We start from the raw sequence: 18,143 nt of genomic DNA, 5'->3' as shown, positions 1-18,143 counted from the left end.
GAAGTGGTCTGTGAGGCAGGAAATAGTCTTTTATGTTCAATGAAGAAGTTAACATTACCTATGAAATGAAATACCCTATTGAATAGTCACCTGCTGAAGTTTAGATAGCATCAGATCTTTTTCTTAATTACAATATTCTAATATGTCTATTATAAAATATCTGACTGTTTGTAAAAGAGAAAAAAATAAATGCCTGCCAAGAGAGCTTATGTCAAACCAGGTGAAAATCTGATAACCAGGTAGCTTATAGGGCTGGGAAAGACGAATTCTCCATTTTCAACTGAAGATTGTATACAAGGAATGTCAGAGAGGACACAGATACAGCCAAAAAAAAAAAAAAAAAAAAAAAGATTGGGATCTGGGAAAATGTGATCTTCTTCCTCTCTTACTAGTTCATTCTGGTAACCTTGCACCAGTGCCTGACAAAATGATAATTACCCAAACTTTATGGAGTCACCTTCTGGGAAATAGCAGGAGGTAAGAACAGATTAGTTGTACCCTCCTTCTGATCTAATATTTCACATTTCCCTAGGACAGAGAAGAAAAAAAGGTCATGTATAAAATGGGGCAGACAGATATCAAGTGGTCAGAACTTCACATTTTTAAGGTGTGAATTTTAAGAGAAACCATAAGTCTGGTTAGCGAAAGCCTATTACTGCTCAACTTCTAAGAAAAATTACTTTTACTTTCCAAAATATGATCAATGAAAACCAAAGAAAAGATGGTGAATCTCCTCAGAGAGCAGACTCAGGGTTTGTTATACTGGCTGACCAAGAAACAGATTTCTTCAACTGGCAAGGAGTTCAAGGAGGACACAGTCAGCACTAGCAAAAGTTGATCATTCTGGGTATTTTTGTCTTCTTCCCTTGAGAAATGGGAAATTTCATTTCAGAAAACTTTTTTTTTCTTTTTAAATTATTTTTAAAATATTTTGTTTGAGAGAGAGAGAGAGAGAGAGCAGGTGCATGAGCCAGGGGAGGAGCAGAAGGACAGGGAGAAGCAGACTCACAGCTGAGCAGAGAGCCCAACATGGGGCTCAATCCTAGGACTCTGGGATCATGACCAGAGCTGAAGTCAGACACTTACGTGAAAGACCCACTCAGGTGCCACCAAAATTCATGTCCCATCAGTCCACTAGGGCTTCTATAACAAAATACCATAGACAAAGAGCTTATGAGCTGCATTCCACTTCCAAAGCTCTCAAGGGTTAGAATTATATGCCTGCCACTTTCCAGTGGTTCTACTGTCTTGAGACCGCATAGCTCCACTGGGCATTGTCCTAATAGAATTATTTTGTGTTCACTATATATAATACTTTTTATATATTAATGGATTCTATTTGTTAGTATTTTGTTGAGGATTTTTTTTCAATCTATATTTATATTATATTGGTCTGTAGTTTTCTTGTAATGATTTTATCTGGTATCAGAATAATGCTGACCTCATAGAATGTGTTGGAAAATAGACTCTCTTCTATTTTTGTAAGAGTTTGTGATGGATTTTATTAATTCATCTTTAAATGTTTGTAGAATTCAACAATTAGGCATTCTGGGCTGGAGTTTTTTTGGGGAAGAGGGTACTATTTTTATGCTAATTTAATTATTTTACTTTATGTGTTTACTCAGATATCTTTCTCTTTGACTTAATCTTGGAAGTGTTATCCTTCTAGGAATTTGACTATTTCACCTGACTAATATATTAGGATACAGTAGTATATAATATTCTTTTATAATTAATCTTTTTTTATTTCTGTAAATTCTTCAAATTATTTCTTGTCATTTTTTTCATCCTCAAAGAGAGGTATTGAAGTATCTAACAAATATTGTTGATTCATCTATTTGTGTCTTCTTTTCTGGAGGCTTTTTTTCCCACAAATTTTGTTGTCCAGAGATCAGATATTTATGTTTATAATTGCTATATCTTCATGATGGATTGACTTCTTTGTTATAAAATACTCTTTTTTATCTCTGTAACGTGGTTTTTGTTTTAAAACCTATTTTTCCCAGTAATAATATACCCAGTCAAGTTTTCCTGTGATTACTATTTTCATGATATATTTTGTCCATCATTTTCTTTCAATCTATTTTTATCTTTGGGTAAAGTATGTCTCCTATAGACAGCATATATGGATCTTGATTTCTCATCCAGTCTGATAACCTCTACCTTTTGACTGGGTTGTTTAATCCACTTATATTTAATGTTTAATCCACTTTATATTTAATGTTATTATTGATATAGTTGGCCTTACTTTTTTTCTATATGTGTTATGAATTTTCATCCCTCTATTCCTCATTTACTATTTTCTTTTGAATTAAGTGAATGTTTCCTTCATTCCTTCCTCTCTCTTTCTTTCCTTTTTTCCTTCCTTCCTTCTTTCCTTCCTTCCTTCCTGAGAGAAAGTGAGAACATAAGAGCAAGGGGGTGAGGAAGGGGCAGAGAGAGAGGGAGAAAAAGAATCTTAAGCAGGCTCCACACTCAATGCAGAGCGCAATGCAGGCCTTGATCTCACCACCCAGATACATGACCTGAACTGAAATCAAGAGTCAGATGCTCAACCAACTGAGATACTCAGGTGACCCTACGTGAGTATTTTCTAATATAAATTTTAAGTTCAATAATGGTATATCCTTTGTTTTGCCTTAATTATTGCTTAATTATTACTATCAACACCGTAAGCTATCAGAGTCTGTTAGAAATGTATTAAAAACTCTAGTGAGATATATATTATTTTTGTAATGCTCGAATCCCTTTCTCCTTTTCTTTTGTGCTATTAATCATTATAAACATAACACCTATACATGTTACAAACCCAGCATTCATTGTTGTGACTATTGCTTGATATAATTTTATATCTCTTAAGGAAGTTGAGAAATGATAGAAGGGTATATATACATTTAGAGTTCTTATTATAGTAATTTTCTTATTGACTATTTTTATTTTATTATTATTATTATTATTATTTTAGATTTTATTTATTTATTTGAGAGAGAGAGAGCATGAGAAATGGGAGGGTCAGAGGGAGAAGCAGACTCTCTGCCGAGCAGGAAGCCTGATGTGGGGCTCGATCCCAGGACTCCAGGATCCCAGGACTCCAGGATCATGACCTGAGCCGAAGGCAATCTCTTAACCAACTGAGCCACCCAGGCATCCCTTGTTTACTATTTTTAGTCTCTATTTGTTCTATTCATTTGAGTTACCACACACTGTCTTTTTCTCAGCCCATAGAACTTTGTTCCCACCCCCTTCTTTGTAATACTAATGGCAAATATACTGAATTTCTATATGTTATAGGTTTATGTATGTTATATATATGAGATTATTATATGTACATTGCTTTTGAGAAATTCTGGTGCCTCGCTCATTCCCAGGAAGATTATGTAGCTCTCAACCAAGACCTAGCAGAAGTCCTCTGTTGTTGACTGCTCTCACCTTCAGTGGACTATTTGTTGAGAGAGGTAAGAGTGAGTCATGGCTCAAATGCAAAAAACTTTCACTCTTACCAAATTTTAGTAGATTTTCTTGAATAAATGTTTCTTGATTTTCTATATGCTATGATGACCATTTTAGGAGATTTAGATGATTTATGGTTTTATAATTTCCAAATGTCTCATGGGGGAACAGATCCATCGAGTACTTCACAATATCAACCCAGAAGTGGAACTTGTATGTTTATTTCTGAATTTCTAGACAAATTCATGCTTTTGTTTGATTGTTTGTTTTCTCCTTCCAAATCATGCCTTCAGAGTCTCACCCTCTATAGAAAATTGGTTACTCAAGGGGTTTCCTTACCCAAGAGAACTCTCTTAGTCAAATAAATTTCTCACTGTTCTATATTGCTGTATTTCAAACAATACTCCCATTGTTTAAAAATAGTACAAAAATCAACATGAGACCCTTATATTAATTTTATGAAAACTATTTTGTCATTCAGAAAATCCATAATAAAGTGTACATAATGTTTTAAAAACATTAAATAATCAATCTCCATAGATAGGTAAAAATATGTAACTTTTTGATTTTTCCCTACTTTTATCATTGTATAAGCACATATAAACAAATGACTACTAAACATTTCTCACCTAATTTCACCATTTGTATTTTATGATTAATTCCATTACTTACACATATATTGAATAGATTTGCTTTAATATAAAGGACGTGCAATCACAAATTATAATTCTTCACCAAGTGGAAAATTATTTTGGAACCTATACTTTTAATTTTAAACAAGATACTGAGGTACTCATTAGTATCTCCTAAAATCTTAGCATAAGGAAAATACTTTTTCACCTGTTATTAAATATAAAATGACCCAGAACACAGCAAAAATTAATTAGCTGTAAAGCCAACTCTAAAAACAAAACAAGTTTATAAAAAATATAAGCATTCTTGCTTATATGTAAAACTGCACACTGGCAGCTTGACATGTTTTTTCAGATTTATATTCAGACTTAAAACCCTAATTCCTACCGTGTAAGCAAAAAAATATAACTCTGTGGCTAAAAGTATCAAGTAATTAAATTGCTCCTGACATCCAATTCTCATGATAGTAGTGGGAGACATTCCTCTGAGAAAATAACTTGAAAATTTTCTGGTAAATATTATTTTTGCATGTGGGTGTAAGTTTAACATTCAAAACAAGTTCTCATATATCAAAAGTAAGTATTTTAATGATCCTGTAAGACTGTGCCCTAGGATGCTATACAGTGCCAATATTTATACATGTTGAATATACTTAAATTTCACTTAACTTACATAGCCACTATGTTTATATTTAACCACAGATTCTACACTAACTCTGATGGATTTTGGTAGTAAGTAGGCTGAAAAGAAAAAGGAAATGTCAGAATAAGTTCGAACTGAGGATGAAAGGAAAGAATGGGGAGCAGACACTATTGAAAACAGTACTGTATAGTATTTCAAGTGTTGGTTTATCAAGCTCTTACGAACTGGGAACCAGCAAATTGAATTGACAAGACAGGTAACAGAGGCAGGAGAGTGCGGAATGAGTGGGTTTTTGTCATTGTTTGTTTGTTTGCTTGTTTTGTTTTTAGGAAGGAATATTGTACTCAGGGGAAGTGTACCAGGGGTACAAATATGGCCTAGAGATGGGGCCAGAAAGAGGTAGGTAGAATATCTGGACCTTGGATATGGGATGGGTGTGTAATATATTGAGTATCCTGGAAGCAATTGTTATGGGACAATGAGGTAAGATTTATGTGAGTTGAAATCTACAATAATGCCAAGGCCCAAAAGATAAATACCCATTAGATAGCAAGCAAGACTAAGAGACTTTTAGATTTGCAGATATTGTGACTAAAAACAGTATGAGAGGTTGTATTATATGTATTTAATCTCTTCCAAGTAGCTGTCATATGAAGCTATATGCTCTACTTTTTTTTTTTTTCAAAAATGACCAGACTCTCATTAAATGTAAGAATATTCCAATATAATTTCCTGTTACACTCAGAACACAGATTGAGAGTATAGGTTCACTTCTTAGATTTTTTTTTTAAATCATGAAGCAATATGGTTATACATTTAAATAGTGTACCAGTTGAATTGTGGATGATAAACTGGTTTTATATTTTTCTAATATATTTTTATATTTGCCATGAAAGTATAAATCATGAAACCAATATCCTATGTCATTTGTATAACTGTAGAAGGATATTGCCCCAAAATTTTGAACAGAGAAACATGATGAGCACCAAAAAGAAAAAAAGGTAAATAATCTCTAAGATTTCTACTCTGTAGAGTAATATGGATCATGAATCCTTTAGTAAGATTGTAAAACAAAATTCTAGTCATTTGCTTGCTTACCACCTTTCTAATGATCTTCCCCTGCCCCTAAGTGAAATTCCCAGATCCTTACAATTATATTAAATGTCCTTTATCATAGAATCTCTCTCTCTCTTCCATTGGTCTATATGACCTAAATACACTAGACCTCTTTATATTTCTCCAGAATATTCTGCATTCTCTTTCCTCATGGCTTTTACTCATGTTATTTCTTTTTCTTAGAATACTTCTCTAATACTTATTAACTATCATCTATTTATCGTTCAAATTAGCTTAATTACTAATTTTCAAGGAGGCCCTTTGTGATCTCAGATGAGGGTAAATTTTGTTGTTATATATTCCCATAACCATTGGACTTCTCTTTATTTAACACTCATTATGCTAAAAAAATTAATTCCCATCAACCTGCTAGACTCCAGATTCTCTGAGGACTGGAAAAGGAGCTCTTTTATTCACTGATGTATCCCAAAGTATATATTCTCTCCTACCATATAGCCATTTTATCTGTTAAACTGAATTGAAATTTTTGTTATGTCTATTACTGCATTACAAATAACTTAAGGTCAATGGTATTTTTCTTAATTCCCACAAACAGAAATAATTTCTTTCTGATATATATAGTTTGACCTTATCTCAAAGCTACATGCTATTTCTTCAATAAAGGAGAGTGAAATGTTTTTAATAAGGGAAAGTAAGAAAGAAAACTTAAGTTTTTTTTTTATCATATGCTGTGTCAACCATATTGTTTCACTTAATCTACTATAAAAAGCTACAATATGAGAATATCACCCATGAATTATATATTGCTAGCCAAAGAGCACAGCTATTAAATGGCTCTCACATTTGCTTAGCGCTACATTTTCTCTTCTTTTCCCTTCATGACAAGTTCCACCAAAGTGTGGAAGAAAGAACATTTCACCTGCTATTATTTCTGTTTTCTAATTCTGCTTAATAAACTTCACATTTAGTGGCATGAAACAACCACCATGTTCTTATCCTTACAAAGTTTACAGATCAGAGATTTGGACATGGCAGTGACTTTACCACAGTTTGCAAATTCTGGGGTCTCTGAAACGTCTTGGATGGCTAGTGATGAGTAAAATGTTGAGTAATAGAATTATCTTCTGAGAACTTCTTCACTTACATTTTTGGCACCGGGGCTGGAATGACTCAAAAGTTTGGTTCAAAATTATTGACAACTTTATAGCTTAGACTTCTTCACAGCATGGAAGTATAAAAGTAGTTAATCTAGTTGGCAGCTATGTCTGCAAGAATGGGTCTTCTAGGAAGTAAGCATATGACCTTTTATGACCTAGCTTCAGAGTTCACACAGAATTACTTTAGCCATTTGCTATTGGTTAAAGCAATCACAAGCTGATCTGACTTTAGGAGAAAGACACATGGTGTCCACCCCCTGATGTGAGGACTTTCAAAGTATTTACAACCTTATTTAAAAACTGCCACAGGTATCTTCTCTTTCAGAGAGTGACCAAAATTATTGCCAGCAGTAGAATCAGGATTAGAACACAGCTTAGTAATGCTACATATGCATTTTTTTCTCATCCTCTTTGTCATTTTAATCTTTTTGTGAGATGGGATGAAAGAGTATGCATTGTATGTCACTCCTCCTCAAATGTCTTGTCATATAAAACAATAAATAAGGTATGATATAAAAAGAACTCAAAAATAGTTTGTAGAAATAAAAAAAAAACATAAGTTTTCACATTCAGGGTACAAATAAGACATGAAAAATATCAATAATATTTGGAACAATTGCTTTAAAAAGTAAGTCTTCTAATTGTATAAAAGGAACCAGGATTATTGTCCACTGATCCCTCCTTAAACCTCTTCCTTAGGTCCAGTCTCCGTTGATGTAGCCATCTACATGATTACTTTGGACTTCAGAAGGAAATGGAAAAAGAAAAAGTTTAGAGAAATGGATGATAGAGCAATCTTAAAGTTAACTACTATAAAAATTTATTTTTATAGTTTATTACTTGAAAAATGATGATATGGTTCAAATTTCCAGTTTCACTAGTCCTTTGGTAGCAAGAATAAGATAAAAGCAATTTTAAATGTGGCATATTTAGAATGATCTTGTAAGGATGTTACATGCAGAAATGTTATGTGTTACTGGTTTCTTGGTTCAGAAAAATATTTAACTGGAACAGGCTTACATTAGGTAATTGTAGTATTTCTAATCCTTTTAATAAATTGTAAAGACAGTTTCTGTTGAGAATCAGGGTTTTAATATTGAGTTGGATTTTATTTATATTTTGAAAATGTAAGGACCCTTGAATCTCCTTAAGTAAATTATAATTTAATGCAATTTAAGTTACACTCAGCAGTGCAGTTATGTCTTGATTGAAGTCATTATAAAGAAAATTTAATCACATCCTGATGATCTTCTTCACATTTCTTTTGTGTTAAGGATTAATTGATTTTGCTGTGATTAACTTTCAGGGAAGGAGTATTACCTACATGCCACCTATATTATTGTCTAAGCAACAGTTTGTAGTTCAATTTGCATGTTTATTATCTTTGAACATACACAAATGTAATATGAAATAATAATGTATTTACAAAATTATGTGCTTAAAACATATGCAAATTATGTATTTAAAATGTACTAAGTAATAACATTTATTTTTTATTTTTTTTATTTTTTAAATATTTTAAAAAATATTTTATTTATTTATTTGACAGAGAGAGACACAACCAGAGAGGAACCACAAGCAGAGGGAGTGGGAGAGGGAGAAGCAGGCTTTGAGCCTGATCCCAGGACCCTGGGATCATGACCTGAGCTGAAGGCAGACGCTTAACTGACTGAGCCACCCAGGCATCCCAATAATAGTTTAAAATGTTAACTTTTGTTTTGTTTTATTCCTTGAAGCTGATCTTACTGAACTACAGGAAAGATACTGCCAGTTAGTTGCTGGAAAGTATGAGCTAAAATTATTGTCTTTCTAAATTTTGTGAATAGCAATGATCTCTTACAGACTTGTTTGGGAGTCTTGGAACTTCAACCTTAAATTGGAATTGGTTTGAAAAGATTATCTGAAGAATGTTGATTGTGTATTTAGCAAGACTTTCATATTATAATTGCTATTGACCCTATCTGATGTTTCCATGCAAGTAAATACTTAAAGTCAGTGTAGGGTAAAACAGACTTTCCTAGAGTGATTTACCTTCCTATTCCATTGCTCCTCTATCTTCTCTCCTGGGTTCCTACCACAGATCTTTATATTTTCTTCTCCTTCTTCTGTTTTTGGAAATGTGTTCTGTCTTAACTGATCTCAGTTCCCACCAACCACTTTTTATCCCTGAATAGTCCTTCTTGGTTAAATGACTATCCAGATAACTCTAAGTAAAATAATAGTATACACGAGTCTCCCCTATTTTGCACTCACAATTTCAAATAACACAACTTCTTCCTCTGTCTCTGTCTCCCAATAAGATTATGGACTTAAGCCTTTTTAAAACTAAGGACACCCACACTTCACTGTAATGGGAAAAAAAAATCTGTACTGGGCAATGATTGTGGGTAAGATGACATATTTCAGAATGGACAACTTCCACGATACAATGTGCTGTAAGCACCCAGTAGTTACTCTCCTAGTAGTTTCTCTATTTGATGAAGAAAAGTGATAGAAGACAATTGAAAATTGAGAATGAGTCAAACTTCATTCTCTTGATTTCTTGTATGTCATCATAAATATATAGTCCTTCATTTCTGTTAAATAGGAAACCAATGATGATACTGCTTACTGAAAACCGTCTGTCCATGTTCATCTATATCAACAATCTTTGGCCAATTTGCATTAGTACAGCTGTTATTTCTATCTTTGTCAGTGTTTAACAAAGTCAGGTGTTTTCAACTCTTCTCACAGCAGCATATTATATATGACATTCTCAATGACATATCTGATTTTCTGGAAAGATAATATTTTTATACTTTTCACAGTTCAAAATGCATTACAAATTCTGTGATCAGTAAAATCTGTGCACTGAAATTATTTCAATTTCATATATAAATAATTTTATAATGGTTATCGAATCACTAAAATATTTATATTTCACTTAACTTTATATTAATACTTTGCATTCCTTCCTTTTAATCAATCAAAAAGGAGGTAATACCTGTCCAAAGAAAGCTTAGCCATGCATTATGCATACAGTCTCTATCAAAGAACTAACAAAGCACTAAGTTTGGGATGTTAAAATGGGATATTAAAAAATAAAAAAACAGGGCACCTGTGTGGCTCAATGGGTTAAGCCTCTGCCTTCGGCTCAGGTCATGATCTCAGGGTCCTGGGATCGAGTCCCATATTGGGCTCTCTGCTCCCAGGAAGCCTGCTTCCCTCTCTCTCTCTGCCTGCCTCTCTGTCTACTTGTGATCTCTCCCTGTCAAATAAATAAAATATTTAAAAAATAAATATTAAAAAATTAAAAAAAACAACTGCCTATTCAAAATCGGACATTTTAAAATCCTCAGGCTCAGGTATTTCAAGATTGGTGCTGCCAAACTTGAAGATATTTGAATGAAAAGTGTCTACTGGGATATCAGACTAAAACTACAATTTTAAGAAGAAAATACTGCGTTGTGTGAAAAATAAGACTTGTTTTTCCTCCAAAAGCATATTTTAAATCAGTGACTAAAAGTGTAGATTCGGGCGCGCGTGCGGGAGGGGGCGGGTGGGGAAGGATAGCCGGTGAGATCCTGAGGCGAGGCTCGCGCGCCCGCCCCCGCCCTGGCCCCCAGCGCCCACCCGGTCGGCCCGGCTCAGCCATGATCAAGGCGATCCTCATCTTCAACAACCACGGGAAGCCGCGGCTCTCCAAGTTCTACCAGCCCTACAGTGAAGATACACAACAGCAAATCATCAGGGAGACATTCCATTTGGTATCTAAGAGAGATGAAAATGTTTGTAATTTCCTAGAAGGAGGATTGTTAATTGGAGGATCTGATAACAAACTGATTTATAGACATTATGCAACATTATATTTTGTCTTCTGTGTGGATTCTTCAGAAAGTGAACTTGGCATTTTAGATCTAATTCAAGTATTTGTGGAAACATTAGACAAGTGTTTTGAAAATGTCTGTGAACTGGATTTAATTTTCCATGTAGACAAGGTTCACAATATTCTTGCAGAAATGGTGATGGGGGGAATGGTACTGGAGACCAACATGAATGAGATTGTTACTCAAATTGATGCACAAAATAAGCTGGAGAAATCTGAGGCTGGCTTAGCGGGAGCTCCAGCCCGTGCTGTATCAGCTGTAAAGAATATGAATCTTCCTGAGATCCCAAGAAATATTAACATTGGTGACATCAGTATAAAAGTGCCAAACCTGCCCTCTTTTAAATAAAAAATTAAAAAGGCCACTCCCAGGTAAAATCCAGGGGGAAAAGTCATCTAAGTTTACCATGCAGTTGTTTACCAAAAATAGAGGAGGAGAGTCTTAACTTTTGCTCTTGGATTTAAGTCAAGGTACTGTATAAAAGTTGTGTAAAATCGGTATGGAAGTTCAATGTTGCTTTTCTTGCTCAGTGATTTTGAAGAAATTGAGTAGTTCCAGTGTGATGTTTCTCTTTCTTTTCTAAACTGCATTCCTGTGCCCACCTACGGCATGCCTCTGTGTATTGGCTACTACAGTATTTCAAAAAGTGTTTAAGACGTTTCTTTAAATTATGTACAATCCAAAATGTTGGTGTTTTGTATGGATCACAAGTGCAGCATTCCATAATTCTGTTATTTGTCACAATGGTTATTTAAAGAACCAAGTATGTATTGCATGAAAACATTATGACCTTTTCCTCTTAGTTTAAATAAACTCCAAGGTAACTGGACTTCTAAAGCACCTTTCTGTTTGCCTGATATCTACTTTAGCAATAATTTTTTTACAACCCTCTAACTCAACAAAGTAAATAAAAGTATATTTTATCACTGTTAAAAAAAAAAAAAAGTGTAGATTCGCATCACTCTTTTTTTAAATTAAAAAGTCTGTGGAAACCTTTTTGTCTAGTGAATAAAAGTTCAGTTCTAAAAGGACTGAACTGCAAAGCAAGAAAACAAAACATCAGATTTTTTTTCTTCAGTTTGTTTAAGCAGAACGTACCTCTGTGACTCATATAATTAGTGTTATAATTATGTACAGATATATATTCATTTCTCAAACCATCTAAAACATTCCCCAAATGGAAATCTTTTTAGATTAAACATAACTAATCATTTTAGATTAAACATAATTTTAATGATCTAGTTAGCTTTTCATATTTAATGCAAGGTAGATTATATTTTAACAAGTGTCCTTTTGGAAGCCCGTTTTCTATATTTTTAGTCTATGAATCAGGCAGAAATAAATGCTAAACAGTAAAAAAAGATCCCATTTTCTCCCTCCCCTTGGCTTTATAGCCATTTTCTTCTGTGATTAATCGTTGCTGTATGGGTTGGAAACAGGTAATTAAAATAAGAATTACTGACATCTCTTTCCCTAACCACCAGGTTGCAAGATATTTGCTTCTCCACTCTCTTCAGATTCCTACACATTTGTTTATAATCTTACTGAGCTGTGAGTTAATGTGAAGTCTCACACACCACCTACCTACCATGTTCTGATTCACAATGTTGTGAACATTGCTGGTTCTCAATATTTTTTTAAAAATTTGACTTTTAAAAATAAAGTTGAATGCATACTATACCACTTGAGACATAACTGTTCCATTTTTTTAAATAAATGCATGCAGCATAGTAAAAGTAATAATTCATTAAATTACAAGTATTTATCGTAGTGGGATTACTCACTGCCCACCATGCTTCCAGACCACCTTCCTCACCAGTGTGTTCCAGAATCAAGACATACACAGGTGGCTGATTGTGAACGTCGTTCCAACTCTGGGGTGCTCAATTTTATGCAATCAGATTACTTCAGGCATCTACTTCTATTGATCGTTGGCACACTCTCTTTTAAAATGAGATGTATGAAATCATACAGATATCTATCTAAATTCTGTACATCTTTTCCTAGGAATGTTAATCTTAAATGATGCAGGATTTTAAAGGAAGCAAAAGAGGTTGCAAGGCAGTCAACAAATTAAAAAGAAAAACAAAACATTTTTCTGACCTTTTAGCTGTACATTTTGTTACATAACAAGCACCATGAATCCACTTATTTCTTTGCATTTTGTTTTTGTACTCTAAAATTATGTTATTATCACCACTTTTACCCTTTTGTTTTTCTTTATGATATCCTTCTTCTTTAGTACTAATAATGAAAAGCATTCTTGGTTTTCTAATACCTTTCCAGGAAAACTCTGCTGCCAAATTGAATGACAGCTATAAAAAGATGAATAATTAGGGCACCTGGATGGCTCAGTGGGTTGGGCCTCTGCCTTCAGCTGGGGTCATGATCTTGAGGTCTTAGGATTGAGCCCCACATTAGGCTCTCTGCTCAGTAGGAAGCCTGCTTTCCCCCCAACATCTCTCTCTACCTGCCTCTCTGCCTACTTGTGATCTCTGTCTGTCAAATAAATAAATAAAGTCTTTAAAAAAGATGGATAATTAATAATGATTATTGTTGATATGAAAAAGATGAAGCACACGTTTGGTGTAGGGAGTTGCATGTTAATGGTATTTCATTAACTAAATAGTTGAAGGATTTTGTTTTGTTTTGTTTTTTTTATGAAGTAATTGAAAACAAGATAGATGCTGTTGAAGCCATTTGAAGTATACTATTTTTTAAAATAAAATTATTTATATAGTTTTGAGGTAAGCAGACATTTGTGATGACACTGGTTCTGGCTGGAGGCATTCTTTCATATTATTCTAGTCCTGATAATTGTATATAGGAAAATCTTATCAGTATACTCTATCCTCTCTCTCCCTCACTTCAAACACAACTTTATGATGCTGGATTTTAACATTTCTAGTAAATTAATTTGTACAATTATTTTTCATTTACATTACATTACATTATTTTCATTGTACATTTCATTCCTCATTTTCATTGATTTCTGGAGAAAACATACACCAAAATATCAATACAGATTTTCTTTTTCATTAAGGCACCAGGTTTTCTTTATTTGTGCTTTTTTAGATATATGTAAACCATTTATATTTTCAATCAATTTTTAAACTTTTTTAGGAAAAAAAAAAAGAAATCTTTGTGTTAAAGCCATTATTCCTATAAATTGTTAGTGGATTCTGTTTGACTTAGGCATTAATAAGTTGATTGTTTCATTTTCAGTGCCATTTATATATGAGCTTTAGCGGAAGATCCCTGAGCAGCTCTTCCCTTTTGAAGGAGTGAACTAAATGACACAGGACATTGTAGGAACCCATCATTGTTATTTTCCTTGCCAAACGTTTTCAGCATTGAAAAGTATGGTGTTTTTTTTTGTTTTGTTTTGTTTTGACTCTGATTGAAGGCCACCCAACAGGTATATTAAAGAAAAGGGAGTCCCAAAATTTAAGTATACAAAGAGTTACATACATGCTTAACAATGTTAATGTAGTTTGTATTTTATAACAATCTATACAGCCCCCAGCTTCAGAGTTCTTTTAATATATTATGCTAATATTAAAAATTTCTTCTGAGAAAAAGGGGCCTTGATGCTTCTATTTATGCATTCTAATTTCAAAATCAATTTGTATGTATGTTAGGAGGAAAGGAGCAAATATTTTTTGACTGTCTGCTGCAAGCCAAACATTGTTCTGGGTACTTCAGAGAAACCATTGTGTCTACATTTTTGGAAACTTTACCCATATTAAAGCTAATGTTTTTAAATTGTGAAAGAAACCTTCCATTTGCCCTTTCAAATCTATTCCCAATATTTCACCATCCTGCCTTATTTACCCAGATGTTTACCTTTATGGATAAGATGATTTCTGGGTCCTCTGACTTCTGATTTAGCAGAAGCTCTATTGGAAGCTCTAAAGAATAAAACTGGTGGTAAGGATATTAATTTCCCTTTCTTCCTCCCTGAAAGAAGCTCTGTCCTTCAATCACTGATAGGAACAAAACACAGACTTTAGGGCGCCTGGGTGGCTCAGTGGGTTAAGCCGCTGTCTTCGGCTCAGGTCATGATCTCAGGGTGTTGGGATCAAGTCCCACATCGAGCTCTCTGCTCAGCAGGCAGCCTGCTTCCTCCTCTCTCTCTGCCTGCCTCTCTGCCTGCTTGTGATCTCTCTCTGTCAAATAAATAAATAAAATCTTTAAAAAAAAAAAACACAGACTCTACATGATGTTTTAATTCTGATTTTGAAACCTAGTGGTGGTAAGGAAGTGGCTCCTAGGAAGTGACTCCTAGGAAGTGACTGTTTATGTCACTATCCTTTGTGGTATCTCTCCTCTCCCTTCCCCATGCCCACACCTTTGTAAATAAACCTTCCTTGAGTTATTCCATTCTCAGTGTACTCTTGGTTTTTCTTGGGGCCTGAATTATGTATAAATTATCGAGTCAAAATGCTTAACTCATACGTTATCTTCCACATTTGTGGGATAGAAAAATTTTCTCCCAAATTTCTGTAAATGTTAAAGGATTTGATTTTTTATCGCTGTCCCTGGACTCTTGTTTTTGATAAATTAGTTAATTTTATTACATTTTTATTAGCTTTCTCTGGATGTTGTATCTCACTACATTAACCAAATACGGTCTCTTACTTGATTTACATATAATAATTTACACACATACACAAACACGCATGCATGCACACATAAAGACATTTGTGTTTATAAAACTTACTGAGGATTAGAGAGATGAAAGCATAGGAAATGTGTCTTAGTTAAACAAAAACTGTGAAATGGATATTAAAGATTCTTCTTCATATAAGCTCCTTTATCTACCCCATTACTAGAAATTTTAACACTTGTAATTGGTATTCCAAACTCATACTATCTTTCTCCTGCCAGTCTCTTTTCTTCCTGCATATTCTTTGTACTCTTGTCTGATATAATCTGAGGTGTCTTCCTGCTTCTCTCCCAGAACTTCAAGATAGCTTCTATGTCTTACACAGAAAAATTTAATGTTCCCATTTTGCATAGCTGTATTTACTGTTTTTTAAGTTAATTGAATATATCTTCTGTACAACAGAATCTACTTTCCAAAAAAAAAGACTGCCTCGTATATTCTATGTAGGTAGTATTCTATGATATGTATGATATGTATATGGATGATACATAGTTGTATTTATGAGCATGTGTGTATGTATGTGTGTGGTTATCCTTCATCAACTGATTACTTAATCCTATAATAAAATAGGGAGTCTTACTTTGAGACAATAAATAAAATCTATGGGATAGAATGCTGCAGAATGAATAGTTATGTTCCCTCAAAATTTATATGTTGAAACCTAAGTTTTAACATGATGATATTTGGAGGTGGGTGGCCTTTGGGAAATAATTAAATCATGAGGGAGGAGCCCACCTGAATTGGGATTTGTTCCTTTATATAATAGTAAGATCCCTTACTCTTGCCATTTGAGGATTCAATGAGATGACAGCAATCCATGTATAAGAAAGCAGGCTTTTATCAGACATTGAATCTGCTAATGACTTGATCTTGAACTCTGCAGTCTCAAGATGTGAGAAATAAATTTGTGTTTTTTGTAGGCCACCCAGTTTATGAAATTTTTGTTAGAGAAGCTTAAGTTAAGACACCTTAAGATCAGGAACAAGATCAGTATAATGACTCTTACCGTCCATATTTAACATTATACTAATAGCTCTAGTCAGGACTCTTAGCAAGAAAATGAAATAAGTCAGAAAATGACAGATGCTGGTGAGGATGCAGAGAAAGGGGAACCCTCCTACACTGTTGGTGGGAATGCAAGCTGTGCAACCACTCTGGAAAACAGCATGGAGGTTCCTCAAAATGTTGAAAATAGAACTGCCCTATAACACAGCAATTGCACTACTGGGTATTTACCCTAAAGATACAAACGTAGTGATCCGAAGGGGCACGTGCACCCCAATGGTTATAGCAGCAATGTCCACAATAGCCAAACTATGGAAAGAACCTAGATGTCCATCAACAGATGAATGGATAAAGAAGAAGAACATATATACACAATGGAATACTATGCAGCCATCAAAAGAAATGAAATCTTGCCATTTGCGACAACGTGGATGGAACTAGAGCATATCATGCTTAGCGAAATAAGTCCAGCAGAGAAAGACAACTGTCATATGATCTCCCTGATATGAGGAAGTGGTGATGCAACATGGGGGCTTAAGTGGGTAGGAGAAGAATAAATGAAACAAGATGGGATTGGGAGGGAGACAAACCGTAAGTGACTCTTAATCTCACAAAACAAACTGAGGGTTGCTGGGGGGAGGGGGATTGGGAGAAGGGAGGTGGGGTTATGGACATTGGGAAGGGTATGTGCTTTGGTGAGTGCTGTGAAGTGTGTAAACCTGGCGATTCACAGACCTGTACCCCTGGGGATAAAAATATATTATATGTTTATAAAAAATTAGAAAATTAAAAAAAATATATAACTGAATTGTAAGGAAGTAGTAAATATATCTATTTGTAAATGACAAGATCTCATGCATAGACTATTTTAAGGAACTCATTAAAAGCCTATTATTAGATTCTAAAATTTAGTTCAGCAAAGTTGCAAGATACAAGATGAGTAAGTAAAAATCAATTATATTTCTATATGGTTTCAATGAACAATCTGAAAATGAAATTAAGGAAACATTTCCGTATATAATAGTATCAAAAAGGATTAAATGCTTATTAATCAAGCAAAAGGAATGCAAAGCTTATACTATAAAAGCTAAAAAATATTTTTGAGAAAAATTAAGATCTAAATAAGTGGAAATACAACCTATAATCATGGATTAGAATATTTAATGTGATTAATGTGTTGAAGTGTCAATGGCTTTATCTCAGTTTATGTTGTATGGTAACTCATAAATCCAGAGAGTATATGTACATGTATATTTTTTCATACCAATATCCTGAATATGAATATCTTTATTTCATGTACATAATTTTTAAACTTATTTTTAAAAAACCTTATCAATCCAAGATTTACACAAAATAACTGAAATTTTTAAATCTGTGGCACCTGGGTGGTCATTCTGTTAAAGGATCTGGCTTCTGCTCAGGCCATGATCCCTGGATCCTGGGATAGAGCCCCCTGTGGCAGGGTGCCCTGCTCAGCAGGGAGCCTGCTTCTCTCCCTGCCTGCTGTCCCTGCTCCTGCGCACTCTCTTCTCTCTGTCAAATAAATAAATAAAAATATATTTAAAACATTTTTAATCTTTCCCCTTAAGAAATAAAAATAAATAAAAGATAAAAGTATAAAATAAAATATTTCCCCTTAACTAG

At 34.0% G+C, this 18,143-nt stretch overlaps 1 protein-coding gene across 1 annotated transcript; it reads left to right on the top strand.

Annotated features, from left to right (window-relative positions):
• The first annotated feature begins 10,508 nt into the window (after window positions 1–10,508).
• On the top strand, window positions 10,509–11,665 carry LOC122919286 (AP-3 complex subunit sigma-1). The gene has a single exon (XM_044268223.1). It carries the CDS (start codon window positions 10,592–10,594, stop codon window positions 11,171–11,173), a length of 582 nt encoding a protein of 193 aa, XP_044124158.1. The 5' UTR covers window positions 10,509–10,591; the 3' UTR covers window positions 11,174–11,665.
• Window positions 11,666–18,143: the final 6,478 nt, after the last annotated feature.

Source organism: Neovison vison, chromosome 11 (assembly GCF_020171115.1).
Source record: "Neovison vison isolate M4711 chromosome 11, ASM_NN_V1, whole genome shotgun sequence".
Classification (NCBI taxonomy): domain Eukaryota; kingdom Metazoa; phylum Chordata; class Mammalia; order Carnivora; family Mustelidae; genus Neogale; species Neogale vison.
Note: the sequence above shows the minus strand (reverse complement) of the source record. Positions and strands in the feature narration are given on the sequence as shown.

Bases quoted from the DNA above. Each gene is read 5' to 3' on its own strand.
- LOC122919286 (XM_044268223.1), top strand. From the start codon at position 10,592: ATGATCAAGGCGATCCTCATCTTCAACAACCACGGGAAGCCGCGGCTC.